The sequence below is a fragment of the Apteryx mantelli genome, chromosome 5 (assembly GCF_036417845.1).
Source record: "Apteryx mantelli isolate bAptMan1 chromosome 5, bAptMan1.hap1, whole genome shotgun sequence".
NCBI lineage: Eukaryota > Metazoa > Chordata > Aves > Apterygiformes > Apterygidae > Apteryx > Apteryx mantelli.
In genome coordinates, this window is record NC_089982.1 from 55132485 (window position 1) to 55149720 (window position 17236).

Consider the following 17236-nt stretch of genomic DNA (forward strand, 5'->3'; position numbering starts at 1 on the left):
CAACTTGTATGGTTGAGCTTTCATCCTCAGTGCTTTGATTCCCATTGCATGCTAAATCTGAACAGATTGGCTGTTAGGAAGAAATGTATTTCTGCGTGCAATTTCTGGAAGGAAAAAAAGCAGACAGAAATGGAATGGAAAAACTGAAAATGTGGAGACAGTTACAGGATATATGCTGGTTTCTACAATGATTTTCATCAATTTTATAAAAAATATTCTCAGGGAATTTTATGTTTCAGGTTGCTTATGAGTGTTATCTGAACACAGTGTTAACTAAAATGTTGATGCTCAGACCAGAACACGGAGCCATGGTGGTAGATGCTATGAGATATGAGATTACAATGTATTTTATTATTACTATTATTATTATTTAATTCTGGCACCATTATCTATCTTTCTCTGTTAAGATAAATTCTGCTATTTTCTGACTGTACTCTATCAGACCTGTGAAGCATCACATGTATTTTTAGAGGTGTGAATAGGAGACACTTTTGATCCATGCTTATGTTCTTGTAAGACCAAGACTTTTGTATGTGTATTGATATTGTTATAATTACTTTACATTTAGCAATAAATTATACCATAGAAGTGTGCTGCAACTGTCATCTCCTTCTGAAGGCACAATGAATCTAATTCATGTTGAATATGAGGTCATCTAATTCACACTGTGATTAAATTGGTAAATTAAAGACTCCGTGTTACTGTGGGACATGGCATTGATGTCTTTTACTTACTTATGTCAGAGAAGTTGTTCAACAAGTACAAGCCAAACCCAAACCATAATCACTGTCTATTTTAAGACAGTCTTCTTCATCCTGCTGAATATTTGAAAGTATGGAAAATTGGTGTGGGATATTATGTAAGTGATGTGACTAAAATTCTGAGCTGGGATGCAGAAAGGTGGCCGTATGTTAAATCAGCATAAGCAGAAATTTCAGCACCTTCAGAAAGGTGACTGCCTTCCTGTCTCTTAATAGGATATTTTCATGAAAGAAATGCATTTTCATGTTGCAGGCTCTCTAGTCTCAGAACCACATGGAAATATACTGCTTCTGATAATGACAGTTGCAATCAATAGAGTAAAATGCTTGCTTTCTTCTGGAGTGAGACCTATTCCACAGGATAATGTTCCTGGAATCTTCCCATGTGTCAAGTCAAACATGAAGTGGGCAAATGTGTGGAAGATTCTAATATTTGGGATTTTAAGATGTTTTCTTTTTTCTGCCACACTTTGCTTCCACTGCCCCCCGCTCCCTTTCACTCTTATGGTCTAGCTGTTTCTTGTGGTGGTAATGCCAAGGTTAACCCTCTCCCATTCATGTTGTCTTCTCAGCCACTGCTCAGTTATGCCTGTTCTCACTTTCTTCTTCAGTTCTGGCAACACAACAGTTTTTGGACTCCACTGTAAACTGAATCGATGAACTTAATTAGCTAAAAATGCCTCTCCAAAAAAGCAGCTATTTTTAGCTCAGAACACTTCAGTGGTATAGTTGATTGAATTGAGTAGATGAGGGAAAGAAAAAGGGCAGAAGTTCCATGAACTGCGATTGGCATAAAATCAAATGTAGGGTAAAGTTTTGGCCTCATTCCCTTCTGCTTATCTTTTCATACTATTTCTTCAGTAGTCTTCTGAAATAAATCTAAACTCATGGATGTATAAATCATGCTTTAAAGTGTGTAGAGCATGGGATAAACTTACATGACATGGTATATTCTGTGTGAGCCATACCTCGTCTCATAAGGATGGTTCTACTGAATTAATCAAAAGTGCCGTTTCAGTAACCTGTTTCTAAGAATGACAGAGAAGAGATGCCTGGAGAGGAGTGTAAGGACAAGGAAAATATGTTGAATGTTATCTTAGTTCTTTCTCAATCAGCAATTATTTTTTTCTTAAGTATTTCTTCAGGGCTTTTTCATTTAAAATTCCTCAATGGAGGAATATTGTCTTCCATGACTTTAGTCTACTGAAATGCATTCAGATTTTAGCATCTGCAGCAGCTTTTCAGAAGGAGTTCCACAGGGCTGCTAACCATTGCCCTTTAATTTCTTCTGGACATGGTTCCTACTAGTTTCATTGGCGATGTCTATTTCTTGTGTCGCTTGACAACGTGAATAACCAGTCCTATCCTCTGCATGCCACTCATGATTGTATGGACCTCTGTGATATCCTTCCCTGACTATCTTAAATAATTAGTTAGTTGCTAATCCAACCAATCTTCGTGAATCTCTACTGAGTGTTTCAGAACCTGTTTCCCTTCTGTGTTAGTTTGATATGGCAGAGTTGGCTCAACTTTTTATAGACATTAAATAGGCTATTGTAGGCCTATTTACATCCATTTCAAATACTTTCAGCTTCAAGCCATTCTAGGCTGTTTTAACCTGAATTTTCTCTGCTTTCCTACAGTCCACGCTTATCTTTGGTCACTATCTGGTTCTCAACCTCACTGCTATGCTCAAGTAGTAAAATCAAACAATAAAGAACAAAAGTGTCTGTAAAGTTTCAATTTGTTAGTAAGTGATTGACATCAAATGATAACTTTATTGTCTGAAAGACCATAAGAAATTTTATATTTCTGCCTGCTGGGAAGAGTTCCCTAAAAAATCTGTTAGTTTTCTTCTTGCTTGTGTTGCCCTCCTTTCTTTCCATATCAATTCATTTGATAACAGAGATCCACAGCTGACAAGTATCACCCACTTTATAACAGTGCATGAACAAGATTTATCAGGTACTTGTGGATCACAGAATCACAGAATCGCTGAGGTTGGAAGAGACCTCTGGAGAACATCTAGTCCCAACCCCCCTGCTCAAGCAGGGTCACCTAGAGCACATTGCACAGGATCACGTCCAGGCAGGTTTTGAATATCTCCAGAGAAGGAGACTCCACAACCTCTCTGGGCAACCTCTTCCGGGGCTCTGTCACCCTCACAGTGAAAAAGTTTTTCCTCATGTTCAGATGGAATTGTCTGTGTTTCAGTTTGTGCCCGTTGCCTCGCGTCCTGTTGCTTGCCACCACTGAAAAGAGTCTGATCCCATCCTCTTGACGCCCTCCCTTCAGATACTTGTACACATTAAGATCTCCTCTCAGCCTTCTCTTCTCCAGGCTAAACAGGCCCAGCTCTCTCAGTCTTTCCTCATAAGAGAGATGCTCCAGTCCCCTAATAATCTTTATAGCCCTTTGCTGGACTTGCTCCAGTAGTGCCACATCCCTCTTGTACTGGGGAACCGAGAACTGGACACAGGACTCCAGATGTGGCCTCACCAGGGCTGAGTAGAGGGGGAGAATCACCTCCCTCGACCTGCTGGCAACACTCTTCCTGATGAGCCCCAGGATACCATTGGCCTTCTTGGTCACAAGGGCACATTGCTGCCTCATGCTTAACTTGGTGTCCACCAGCACTCCCAGGTCCTTCTCCGCAGAGCTGCACTCTGTCCCTTCATCCAGGTCATTGATGAAGAAGTTGAACAAGACTGGAGACAGTATTGACCCCTGGGGGACACCGCTAGCTACAGGCCTCCAACTAGACTCTGTGCCACTGATCACAACCCTATGAGCTCTGCCATTCAGCCAGTTCTCAATCCACCTCACTGTCCACTCATCTAAATCACGCTTCCTGAGCTTGTCTATGAGGATGTTATGGGAGACAGTGTCAAAAGCCTTGCTGAAGTCAAGGGAGACAACATCCACTGCTCTCCCCTCATCTACCCAGGCAGTCATTCCATCACAGAAGGCTATCAGATTGGTTAAGCATGATTTCCCCTTGGTGAAGCCATGCTGACTACTCCTGATCACCTTCTTGCCCTCCACATGCTTGGAGATGGTCTCCAGGATGAGCTGCTCCATCACCTTTGCAGGGATGCAGGTGAGGCTGACTGGCCTGTAGTTCCCTGGGTCCTCCTTCTTGCGCTTTTTGAAGACTGGGGTGACATTGGCTTTCTTCCAGTCCTCAGGCACCTCTCCTGTTCTCCATGACCTTTCAAAGATGATGGAGAGTGGCTTAGCAATAATGTCCGCCAGCTCCCTCAGCACTCGTGGGTGCATCCCATCAGGGCCCATGGATTTGTGGGTGTCAAGTTTGCTTAAATGATCTCTAACCTGATCCTCCTCCACCAAGGGAAAATCTTCCTCTCTCCAGACTTTCTCTCTTGCCTCCAGGGTCTGGGGTTCCTGAGGGCTGGCCTGAGCAGTAAAGACTGAAGCAAAGAAGGCATTCAGTAACTCTGCCTTCTCTGCATCCTTTGTCACCAGGGCACCCACCCCATTCAGCAAAGGGCCCACATTTTCCCTAGTCTTCCTCTTGCTGCTGATGTATTTGAAGAAGCCCTTCTTGTTGTCCTTGACATGCCTTGCCAGATTTAATTCCAAACGGGCCTTAGCCTTCCTCGTCGCCTCCCTGCATACTCTGACAACGTTCCTATATTCCTCCCAAGTGGCCTGTCCGCCTTTCCACTTTCTGTAGACTTCCTTCTTCTGCTTGAGTTTTGCCAGGAGCTCCTTGCTCATCCATGCAGGTCTCCTGCCTCCTTTGCTTGACTTCAATCAGTGACTTTGATCAGTAATATCTGTAGAGGTTTTGCTACGTCGTTACAATTTCTCAGACTACAGGCAGCCAGAAACAGAAGCTTTCCCTTTTGTTCATGTTGGCTAACTTGGTGAAAAAAAATGTTTTTCCAGACATGGAAACTATAAAAGTGAAAACTCCATTACTCTAAATCTTTATCCTTTTACTTCATCAGGAAGGAATCTGCATTGCAGTCTTTACAATAGAATTGGGACATTAATATTCAATTTAAAACTCTGCTGGAACAGCACATTACAGGAAGGATGTGCCCTTAATGTGGGCATTAATTGTTTCATTGTGCTAAGTGAACTTTGTGCTTCTCCTACATTAAAGCTATATTTACACTAAAGCTTACCAGACAAGGCTCGCATTCTTCATATCATAGCACTTCCTCAGTGTGGCTCTTTCTTACCCTTTAAAATCTCGACCATGTATTCTTAACTTTGAAGTAACAGCGATGTATGTTTTAGGCAAGGACAGACACATTTGTGGTTTTAGCATAGGGCTACAAAAATGATTAGGGGCCTGGAGCATCTCTCTTATGAGGAAAGGCTGAGAGAGCTGGGCCTGTTTAGCCTAGAGAAGAGAAGGCTGAGAGGAGGTCTTATCAACGTGTATAAGTATCTGAAGGGAGGGTGTCAAGAGGATGGAGCCAGACTCTTTTCAGTGGTGCCCAGCGACAGGACGCGAGGCAACGGGCACAAACTGAAACACAGACAATTCCATCTGAACATGAGGAGAAACTTTTTCACTGTGAGGGTGACAGAGCACTGGAACAGGTTGCCCAGAGAGGTTGTGGAGTCTCCTTCTCTGGAGATATTCAAAAGCCGCCTGGATGCAATCCTGTGCAATGTGCTCTAGGTGACCCTGCTTGAGTGTGGGGGGGTTGGACTTAGACGATCTCCAGAGGTCTCTTCCAACCTCAACCATTCTGTCATTCTGTGATTGTCAGGTGTTCTCTTGATGGAATACCCTGAACAAAGATATTCTTTGTCTCACTTTCTCAGTGCACTTAAAGATGCAGCTGAGCAGAAGACAAAGTGTGGGGGGGTCACACTGCTTGTGGGAAGTTGTTAATTTGTGAATGTAGTAGTAGGAATATCTGAGATAAAGTCCACAGCTAGAGCTAAGGAGCTAGTGCAGATACCAGAGCTGTATTCTTCTACAACTTTCACCACTGTGCAAGTTAATCTGTTCATCTTTTCAGGTATCTATTTTTTTCTAAAGAAACTAGGCTATACTGAATCTAGTGCTGCTGCTGCTAGACTGCTTCTGCTATCCCCACCTAGCTTAATCAAGGTTATCTTTATAATACAGTGCATCTGCAGTGTAGCTCGATATAACTGCAACCATAAAACATTCAGGAAGCTTTTGGTCTTAAAAGTTATTTTAAAAAATAATATATAAGTATAGATGATAAAACTAAAAAGTGAAGTAATAAATAATCTTTTGAAATGGAAGCATCCTTAAAAATGCACTGAAAGTACACTAGAATTGTTCTGATTATTGAAAATGTAATTTAGGGAGCAGACTAGAAAACATTACAGCCTGAGAAGTATCTGAATCCAGCTTCATGAAGAATTCAGTACAGCATGTACTGAAACATTTCAAATTATAGAATAGTGGGAAAAATATGATTCTGTCCATTAGATGATTATTTATCCATGTTAACATGCTGTGAACTTCATTGTGCTGTAAACATTACAATTAAATATGTTAAATACAGAACAACCATAGATGTTCCCACCAAGTAATAATGGTAATAGTACCAGCTCACTTATATCCATTTTTCTGAAGTGATAATTTTATTAGAGAACAATATTCAAGATGGAAACATTTATTGTCCTTTTATAGACAAATGTTCCAATAACTGTTTAGTGAGTTCTGGCATCATAGGGAGAAAATTGTGTACCTCAGCTGCTGTCCTGCCTGTGGCTGTAATGAAGTCTCTGTAGTAATCTAATTGTATCAGCTTAGCAAAAAAGTAGAATTCTAATTGACAACATAAAGCCAAACAAATTGTCAGTAAAGACATGCTGACTTAAGCCTTGTTGACAATAATGTCAACCTATTTTTTGTGGCCAAGAAGAAAAAAGTTTCTTCTGAATTATTATACTCCAAAATGCATAAGTCGTGTAATCAACTGACTGACTTTATGTACAACTTTATGCTGATGTTCTGTATATTTGCATACTTATGCCTTTAGGTTTTCAGGGGAGCAAAGGGACTTCCAGGCCTGTTGCTTAAGGAGCATGACTTTGCACAGCTGCATCTCCATTTCTGAAAGTGGCCAGGGCAAAAATCCATGGCTGAACCAAGAAGGCATCTAAGTATCTTAAATTTGAGTCTTGAAATCCCTAAAATTTAGCATCTTGTCCTAGCAGAATTAATCCAGTCTCCTTATATAGTCATTCTGGAAATTAAGGTTTTCCAGTTGGAGACTGAAGAGTGAATGAGTGAAGCCTCTCAGATGCATCTTTCAAAATAATACAGTACCAACAGGGTGCAGCCTAGACATAGCCAATATAAAATATGGAGCATAAATATTTTTTAAAATAAAAGTTTCAGTGGTCTCTAAAGCTTTTCTGAGGGCTGTACCTAATGTAAGTGCTTTCTACTTAGTAACCACTACCTGAAGAGTTCATTTTAAGAGTAAGCACTTTTGTTAAGATGCGGTCTGTGTCATCTGTAAGCTTAATTAAGGTCACATATTGTGTAGAGTAGAAACAAAATGACTGACTTGCTGGAATGTCATATAAAAAAGAGAGGTGTCCACAGCATGAGCTGCTGGTCAGAGGGCATGTTGCTGTCAGGGTGAGTGAGAAAAGCCAGCTGGTTCTGGTAATTTACCTATCAAATGTCCTGAAAGAGTTGTTCTGAGATGCCATGGCTAGTTAACAGCAGACTCTCTTTGACTTGTTTTTTTGCTCTAAATACTGATGTGAACCATTTTCCCTGCTAGCTGTATTTTTTTCTTCCTGCTTCATTGTCTGCTGTGGCAGGAAACAGCACACGAAAATCTCTTCATCTGTGCAAGTCATCTGATTGCTAATAGGTTCTTTATCAGCCTAAATCATTGTTTGGTCTACACACTGTCATTCTTTATTTTTATGCTTTATAATTCCTTTATGTGTTTTTCATTCTGTCAATGAATTAAGAAAATACTGCATAGAGAATTAATCAGTAAGGTACAGGTCTAGAAGCAGTGTCCTACACCTAGCTACAATTACAATTGGTATTTTGGCTTATCTGTTTTATGATATGTAGAGCAAACAGTTTCAGATTTGTAGCTGTCAGATATTGATTTCTTATTTACTTTGAATATAGCTAAATATTTGGTGTGATAATATTTTTATCAGACTTCTGAAATTTGTTTGTGGCTTGGTGTAAACAGCTTCCTTTTATAATGCAGTTATCAAAACTTATGGGTCCAAGAGGTATATTTCTACCACCATTAAGGATATCTTCCTACTTAAATATTGATATACCTATGTCTAGTTACCATTCAGAAATATTCATACCATTCACAAAAACCCTGAAATCTCAAAGGAATAGTCATGTAAGAGAAATAATGTTTTTATTTTTGTTTCAAATATAGGCATAGAAAATAAAAACATCATATGAATGCTGAAGTTATAAAAATAAACGTATGTTTGTCGGTCCTCCAAGGTATCTGTCACAAAACCACGAACTCCCAAAGAGTCAAGATGAGCAAGCAGTGGATGTCAGATGGCACCCCACCTGCATTTTGCTGGAAGTTTCTTCAAACAGATTGGTTTCAGTGAATCAACATTTTCTCAGTAAAAGCACTCTTTGCTAAAAATTTCAGACCAGTTTTAATCATTGTATTGACATGTCAAACAAAGTTTGGTTGTTAGTTCTGTTGTATACCCTTGGGAATGCAGGCAGGCTATATTAAACCCCTTTCTTTAAACTTGCTATGTATATACTTTTATGCTTATGTACTCTCAAAGGTAGCAATATGGAAGCTTGGTTAATAGCAAGGACTGTCAAGTGAAATGTGTTAACTGAAGCTAGCAGAAAACCTGGGTAGGATTAGAGAGAGCTGTGTGTCTCTAAGCAATGTGAGTTACAGTGTTTGCCACGGGGATCGTGGAACTCTTGAGACCTTCAACTAGAACTTTTAGTTCAAAAGAAATTGGGAGAGATCATGAACTAGAAACACTAAGTTTTGGCCAGCTGTGATTGGTAATGCTCCCAAACTTATATTGCCTCTAAAAAAAGGTAGAAAGTGTTGCTGAATGGAAAGGCAGTGAAATGATACCTAAGTGATTCAGTTCTCAGGTTATCACTGGCTTGCTCTTTGACTGTGGGGAAGTTTCTTCCTCTCCCTCCCAGTACTGTCATTCCTCATCTGTACAATGATACTCACACAGATCTTGTTGGTAAATTGCTTTGCCTCATTGAAACACAGATTTGGGAAAGAGAAAACTCTGGAGTCCCAATCTTAAATATAAAGCACAAGAAGAAAATTTTTTTCAGATCTGAAAAACCTGTTATAGTTATCGTGGCAAATCACTTCTGAAGTTCCTTCCTTCTTTCCTACCTTCCTCCTTCCCCACTGACATAATGATTTTTTCTTTATTGACTGATATGACTTCTGCCCATTTGAAAATCATGCAACATGTATAAAAGCCCTCTGATACTTGCAAACTGCTGCTACTTTTGATAAGTATAATCATACCCTTCTGTAGTTACCTTTGTTTTTTAAAGCAAAACTGTGCTTTGATCAAAGTTATTGCACCCAGTTCAGACTTCCACCTATTTTAGCAGCTGGTGATCTTCCTGAGAGCTCCCTGGTGGGTCATGGGGAAGCTAGTGCATTAATCCTGTTTTTTCAGTTAGTTAGTAATAAGTCCAACTGCATTTATGGATGAATTTTTGAATTGCCTTACTGTGATTTAGGGATGGTATTACCATGTGATATTCCACCTCTAACTTTTAGGATAATTGTACCTTAAAAAAAAAAAAAGAATTTAACTTCCTCAGTGAAAGGGTAAAGGCCATTCTTGGATGGTTGCTTCAAAAGTGAAGGATGAATTGATTCAAAATAGGTTTAGAGTAAATGTTGAGCTGATTCAGAACAAAAATTACTATTTTGTCTTCAAAATGGATAAAATGATATACCTTTCTTTTCAGAAAATCAATAAGCAGGAGGCCCAGACGTTAACAACGAATATTGGATTGTTTCTCATGTTTGGTTAACCATCTGGTAATTAAGAACAACTATTCTTTTATTTCTTTCCTTAATTTTGAATCTGGTTCTTTTGTAGCATTTAGAAAAGAGCCTAGCAGTTTATATTTCTCTAGAGAATTATTTGAAAGGCATAATCATGTTCTAAAGTGTTTATTTGTTAACATTTAGGTAATTTGTTACCCTAACTTTAGAAATTATACCATCAATCTCACCCTCTAGATTTAATTCATTTCCTCATTGTCTCCTTCCTGTCTTTTCCAAAGACCCTCTCCTCCTATTTTTCTGCTTTAGTTTCTTTGCTCTGTCTTAGAGATAAGAGGCTTAAAACTTTGAAAGTTTACGTCTGTAAGACACGGTGATTCTCCCAAAGATTGAAACTGTGAAAATGTAAAGTCTCTCTGTTACATTCTCTAATTACTTTTCTAAGTCTAAGATATCTGTTCCTATAGTACATGATCGCCCCAAAAGATCAATAGTCAAAGGTCAACAGCTTGATTGTGATCTAATTTCTTGATTGTGATCTAGATTTCATGCTGTATGCTTAGTCAGATTTTTCTGTGCCTAGTGAATATGCACAATCACATTTTTTTGTAGTACTGAAAAAGATCAGAAAATAAAAAATTGCTAAGTATTTTCAAGTATAGTTGTGACGTGACTAAATAGTTTGTATTGGTATGATCATTTTCTTTATCTTGTTTAGGATACTCTTTCAGTACAGAGTAAGAGCTGATTTAATTTCTTTGTAGTTACTGAATAATGTATTCCATATTACTGTTGATTTGCATTAGAAATCTCATTAATTATCAGAGCACTGGAATTATTTTAATTTCTTTAATGTGTGTCTCTGGGTTGCTTATGATTCTGTGTATGTATGTGCCAAGCAATTCATCAGTTTAAGATGAAACCACTCAAACATTTAATGGAGCACTTCTTTAATGTAATTATTTGTTTAGTTGAGCCTCTTGAACTTTTGTAATTGCAGAAACCCAGGTAAACTTTCAACTTGTATTCTTTGTGTCATCTTCAAATATTAGCACCAATGATTTTGTTTATACTAAAGCTGAAAAATGAAATAGCATTAAGCTTAGTATTGCACTCAGACTTTTAAAATGTCTGTTTATTAATGATTCCTCACTTATAAGATCTGTCAGCTAGTTTTAGTACACATTTTTATAATGTATTTTGAAAATTCAATTGCATGAAATAGCAACAGCCTTCAAAAGTTGGTATGTGAATGCATATGTATTTATATAAATATATATATGTGTATCTATATGTAATTGTGTCTGTATAAATGTATATGAAGTATATCTAGGCATTATCAATAAACATTATTGGCAAAAACTTGTCAGATTAATTAGGCATGACAAGTTTTTTAAAAGATATTCTGTCTGTTATTCTGCATTGCTCATCAAGAGTAATTCAATTCACTTTTTAAAAATACTGGAATAGCTTTCTTGCTTTTTTAGTGTTCTGGAATTTCTTTGTACTTCTGTGATTTATTAAAACTGAAGGTGGGTAGCTCAGAGCTCACAGCCGTTCCTCCTCAGTTAAAAATATTCATCTGAAGTGAAGATATTTGTCAAACATTTCTTTGTCTTTTATCTTAGTATTTTCAATATCTTCACATACTAATTGCCAGAGCAAGTAAGATTTGTTTTATTTCTAAGTAATTTAAAAATCAGCTGATGATCTTTTATATGAGTCTTCAAACAGATGGCAAGAGTGTTGTGAATAACCCTAACAGGGCCAGATTCTTACCTCTAAAAGATGATCCCCAAATGACTGTTACGGTCTTATAGCATGATGGCAAGTTCTTTGGGACTGTTTATTATATAAGTATATGTACAGTTCTTAGAAAAATGAGGCCTTGACCCTTGTCAGTGGCTGGAAAGAACGGATGTTACATGGTTTGGTCTGACGAGAAGGAAATAGCAACTTGCTGGAGGTAGCGTGACAGCTGGTTGGGTGCAGTTTTGTGTTGAACAGATTCAGAACCAAAATAAATATTTTGGTTTGTGATTGGACAAAAATATTCAATAAAGATTACTTGTAAAATGATATTTTCAATAAAATAAAGTCATTTATATAGACAATGTGGTTTGTGTATGAATTAAACTTTATAGAAGAGCTGTTCCTGTATAAAGTATCTGAAAGAAAGGACGTGATAATGGCAGTTGGCCATTGCTATGGCCAATCTGGATCAAAAGGTTTTGGGGCTCAAATTAAGCATTTGGCAGGGAGCCAGGTTTTATAAATGTTAGTGAAACACCTAAGCTGTTCTTCTAGGATTTCTGTCCAAAACCAGTGTCTTGCATGGTGATTAATTGAGTTAATAGTGGCAAAGCATTTGTCAAATAATAAGCAAACAAATCAGAACAGACAACTTTACTTAAAACAGACAAAATGTTATAGTAAAACTGCCTCACTCAGTGACCAATATAGGCCAAGGGAACTGACAGACGCCTAGGTGCGGTGGTGAAATAATATGTCAATGTATTTTATGAGTCTGTTGCAATGGCCATATTTCATGGGGCCAACTTTACAGTTTTAGGGCAATGTTAATTCTGGCTTTTCCACTGCTCTGAAATTAACTTTTCAGCTATTATTAATGGTAACAATTGTTTTGTAAGTAATAGAGAAACTAAGGTCACAAGATAAGAACAGGAATGGTGTAAAACATACTAATTAAAAATCAAAAGTAATCTTATATTGCATTTTTATTAGAATGGCCAGCTAAATAAATGTATAGAAACTCATTGGCAAGGAGAAAGATGATTTCTTACAGTCAGTTTCTGAGTTCATAAGGAATTTAGACACAAGTAGGATGAATACTGCCAGGATATGATAAGGGTCTTAAGGTCTGGAAAAATCTTTCTCTAGGGGGACTGAGAAATGGATCTGAGGGAAGGTCTGTTTGTAAAGGTTCAGTGCATAAACAAATTGCTAAAAATAAACTGATTTAACTGAGAACACTTCTGATTGGAAAAAAATATATAAAATACCTATTTATTAGTTTGTTTAAAACTTACTTTATAAACTCCATAAGTCTGTTGGGACTTGCTGTGATATGGATGTATATTCCATGAATTGTGGCTGTAGTTATTCACAGTGAGTTAACTTGGGCAATTAATATCTCATTCATTAACAAGTGCATGGGAAAACCTCAAAGAGTTGCAGTCTGCATAAATATCTCACAATTCAGATGTTGACTTAAACATTTCTCAGCTTTACATTTTAAAGGTCTGTCTTATAAAACTAACATTTGCTGATCCTTCAAATGGATTTAAGCTGGGTTTTATTTCTAATTGAATCAACTGACCCATTTTTGCTCAGATTGTTACGTAATCTTTTAGCAGGAAAAAAGATAGTTTTTTAATGTAAAAATGATCATTCTATCTGGCTTATTTGGACAGCTAAGCTTATATAAATTCTATGGCAGAAGTACTGTTTGTTTGTTTTTCTTCCTGCTGACCACAAGGCCTATTAAACCAATCTTTTTATTGGCACATTTCAGGAAGAAATTGTAAAAAAACAAAATTGATTTAATTTAATTTTTAAGTCACAGAGAAAAGTTAATACCTTCCTGTTGAAAGGCGCTGTGACAGCTGAACTGTACATAAATGTTTGTGAAAGTTAAAGATGTAAAAATGGAAACAAAAATAAAATGGCTTCTTATGAAATGCAATAAGGGTTTTTGCTTTAAAGAAGAATTAATAATGTCTTTAAGCAGTCTGCAAACACTCACTGCTTGTTTGTGTGCTGAAAGAACTTAAGATTGGTTCAGGAGAGAAAAACAGATGATGATGTTATCCATGTAACCTAAAAGGCAGAGTTAAAGTTGTTTCTTTTTGTGTAAAACATGGTACATGTGATGACATAAATTAATTTGCTAAGTATAATAAAAAGAGAGAGAACTTCATTTATGATATTTATGACTAGCATTTCTAGAAAGAACAGATTTTCCTCCATTTGTATGAAGTTACATGACTGACTTCTCCAAAACAATTTTTTCTGAATGACCTCACAAAGAACAGCAGAGATCTTCAGAAACAGAATTTAAAATATGTATATGTAATCTGTTTTATTTATATCTTTCTCTTTTTCTACTTTCACATATTTTCTGTGACTACTAAAACTTAGTCTGATGGTTATAAAATCGTACATGCATTATAATAGTAATTTTTACAGCTTACGACTGATAACATTGAAATACAAATGCAACTTGAAAAGTCAAATAAAAGGTTTACTTAAAAATAATGAAAGCCACCAGATTTACTAAATGCCTAGTTAAAATAACATTTATATGGTCTATACGGAATTAGTGCAACCCTTCTGTACCATAGAAACTGATTTCCCATACAGTCTCTTTTTATAATAAAATCTATGAAATACAGCCCCCTCAGTTTTTATTTATGTCTCTTTCTTTTCCAGATGACACGAGAGCAGTATATATTAGCAACACAGCAGAACAGCCTCCCAAGGACTGAAAATCCTCAGTTTTATCCAGTAGGAATTTATGGATGGCGAAAGAGGTGCTTATACTTCTTTGTCCTTCTGCTGTTGGTTACCATGATTGTTAACTTAGCAATGACAATATGGATTTTGAAGGTTATGAATTTCACAGTGGTAAGTATTGTTGTGACTTTATGTATCTTATTTTTCATGTTAATAACTTGTAGTTTTAGTTCTCATTTCTTTATCTTTTTATGTACAAATCCTGCAGCTTTGGTTTAAAAATGGTATATCCTCCTTTGAGTGTTACTTCATACATTAACAAACACCTTTTGTGTATATTCTGCTGTGAGTTGGCCTTGTCTATTCAGATATTTTTTGTTAACAATATCTACAGAAATTATATCTGGATCTTCCATTTCATTGTTTGCCCAACCAAAAGCATAATGGTGCCTGCCTTAAGTATTTGTTTCCACTGAAGTTTCCACTTGAAGCTGCTTTTTCCTTCCATGCAAGTTTCTTGATACCACTAATAGCAGTTAGCAGGAATTTTCTATGTCTGTTTTTTGTGATATGTAAGTCTTTCCCTCCATGCATTAGCAGATATAGTATTAGAAAGCTATATGTTCTCTGAAAACCACTGCAATAAAGCTGTGGTGACAGATGGAAGGGAACGCAAAATTCATAGGTGAGAAAAAATTGAAGTTTCTTTCTGTAGGCCTTTCAATTTCTAAAGCATAATTTTGCTGAGTTTTAGAGGCTTGGAACATTTTGAAAGGCAAAGAATATTAATCCTGCATTGATCCATTGTATCTGGAGACTGACCCCCACTCCTTCTCCCTTGAAGCACAGAGATCTCTTGAATATGCAATCCATGTGATGGCAGTCTGATACAGGCATCTCAGTTCAGGGCACTGAAGTTCCTTGAAACCATTGTTAGAGCTGTTGAAGTTGCTTCTATATTACTGACAGCAGTCCCAGCTCCTATCAGCACCAACTAAACCTTGTTACCTACCATGTGCTAAGGGGTTTGTACCTCTTTTCCAGGAGTTAGCTGTGAAATACACTGAGCATGTCCTGTGGGGAAAGTTGCAAATACTTTTCACTTCTAAGAGTAGTAGAAGAATAGAGATCTTTATGAGCAAGTTCAACTTCTTCTGCATTCTATCTGCCTATCTGTTGTTCATATCATGAGGTGAAGACTAGCTAGCTGATTGTAAAAGTAAGAAATAAATCTTAGATGTTCTCATGCATACAGAGAAAATCTGATGAATGCACTTATTCTTATAAGCAAGAATTAATTTCTCATAACAGGTAAGCAGTCACTCAGTGAAACTCAAAGTGCAGACAATCAAAACCAGCATTCTGAGGTAAAGAAGGCATTTAGTCTTTATCTACCAGTCATTTCTGCCCTGTTTTCTCTGTAAGTGGGAGCATTCTGTATTCTCTGACCATGCTTTATGGAAACTTAAATAAAGTCTCTCTTTTCCTTACCCTGTAATATTTTAGTTGTATCTTCTCATGATATTGAGAGATTTTGAGGGGTGGGACGGAGTGCATATGATATTTAATGAAATACTGTATGTGGAGAAAAATATCTTTAACTCTCTTGGATTCCATGTTAGTTGTGACCTGAAAATGTTACTTTGATTACAGTTAAAAGATAAATTATAATATCTAGAATTATTTGGGAAGGAATAAAGAGCAAAACTCAGCACATCTCTCTGCCACTTTAGGGCTGCATACAGTTCTGATCACCCACTTTTCAGAAAGGATGAATTAGACTGGTACAAGACAAAGAGAAAGAAGCTGTAATCAGAGAGGAATGGGAAAGATTTTAGTTGAGGAGTGAGTAAAAAGATTGAGACTCTTCATTATATATACCTCTGTTCATATCATCTGGTGAAGGATATAATGGAGGTACATGAAATCATGAAGTACATGTAGAAGGCAGTACAAGGGGTAAATTATTTTTCACATAATGTATCGACTTTGTCTAAGACACTTGCGTGAGGTGTTATGTTTGAAAAAAGTTTAGAAAGCAGTAAGACATAAGATTCATAACTGGCATTAAGCACAGTGATATGAATACAATTCTAGCACTAGAAGGACTTAAAATGTGGATTGTGGAAAAAATGGAAGATAAACTGCAGAAAATATGACTGTATATTTGTATTGTTTCTTATTCTCTTTTCTTATATGTTTATTACCAAGAGAAAACTGAGATATGTGATTGATGTAGTGTGGCTTTTTTAGTTTATATTGTTCTTACAATTTTTTTTAGAGTTTACTTGCCATTTGAACTCTGTTTCACCTACAGCTTAGAATACCTTTCTTGATGTTGATAAGATCGGGTAGGTGGGTATAAAAGCTGCAGGCTTTTATGACACAGCCTCCATTTAGAATCTTTAATAGCAGCAAAGTATTACTGAGTCTATATTTCAAATGTACACCTGAAAGAATGTCTGTGTTCAATGGAAACTGTGTTATCTGCCCAGCTATTCCCAAAGCTTTGTTTGGATCAAGGTGATAGATGCGCTCACCGGTTGGCCGTGGAGCAGTGTCTTTGTGTATCAAAAGATAAGATAGAGCATTCCACAGATTATAATAGCAGTAGTTCTGCTACTGTCAGTGTAGTCTCACTCTGGATTTTGTCCTTCATAAGCCATATTTTGATGTAACTAATATAATTCGAACTTCTAGAGTCACAGCACGTTTTAATTCTCCACTAGTTTATTGGAAATGAAAAACAGCCAGCAAAACCCTCCAAAACCAGCAGTAAACAAAAGTTCAAAATAGTTCTTTATCCGCTCTATATCCTGTAATGCATAGGGTTACATAAGCCTATAGAAGACAATAGATATTTTGAGGTGGTTGTTTGGTGAGACTTATTGTATAAATGCTTTGCTACTTCTGAGTTGCCACCAGTGGAATATACCTATAGGAATTAGAATTTGAAGAAGAACAACAGAGTAGATACTTTCTTTTCTGTATGTCTGTGAC

General features: G+C 37.0%; 1 protein-coding gene across 1 annotated transcript in view; it reads left to right on the forward strand.

Annotated features, from left to right (window-relative positions):
- The first annotated feature begins 14212 nt into the window (after positions 1 to 14212).
- SGCZ (sarcoglycan zeta) overlaps positions 14213 to 17236 on the forward strand; it is a 237860-nt gene continuing 234836 nt past the window's right edge. The window contains exon 1 of the mRNA XM_067297146.1: positions 14213 to 14407. Coding sequence (XP_067153247.1) covers positions 14213 to 14407 — 195 coding nt within the window. The remainder of the gene's footprint in view (positions 14408 to 17236) is intronic.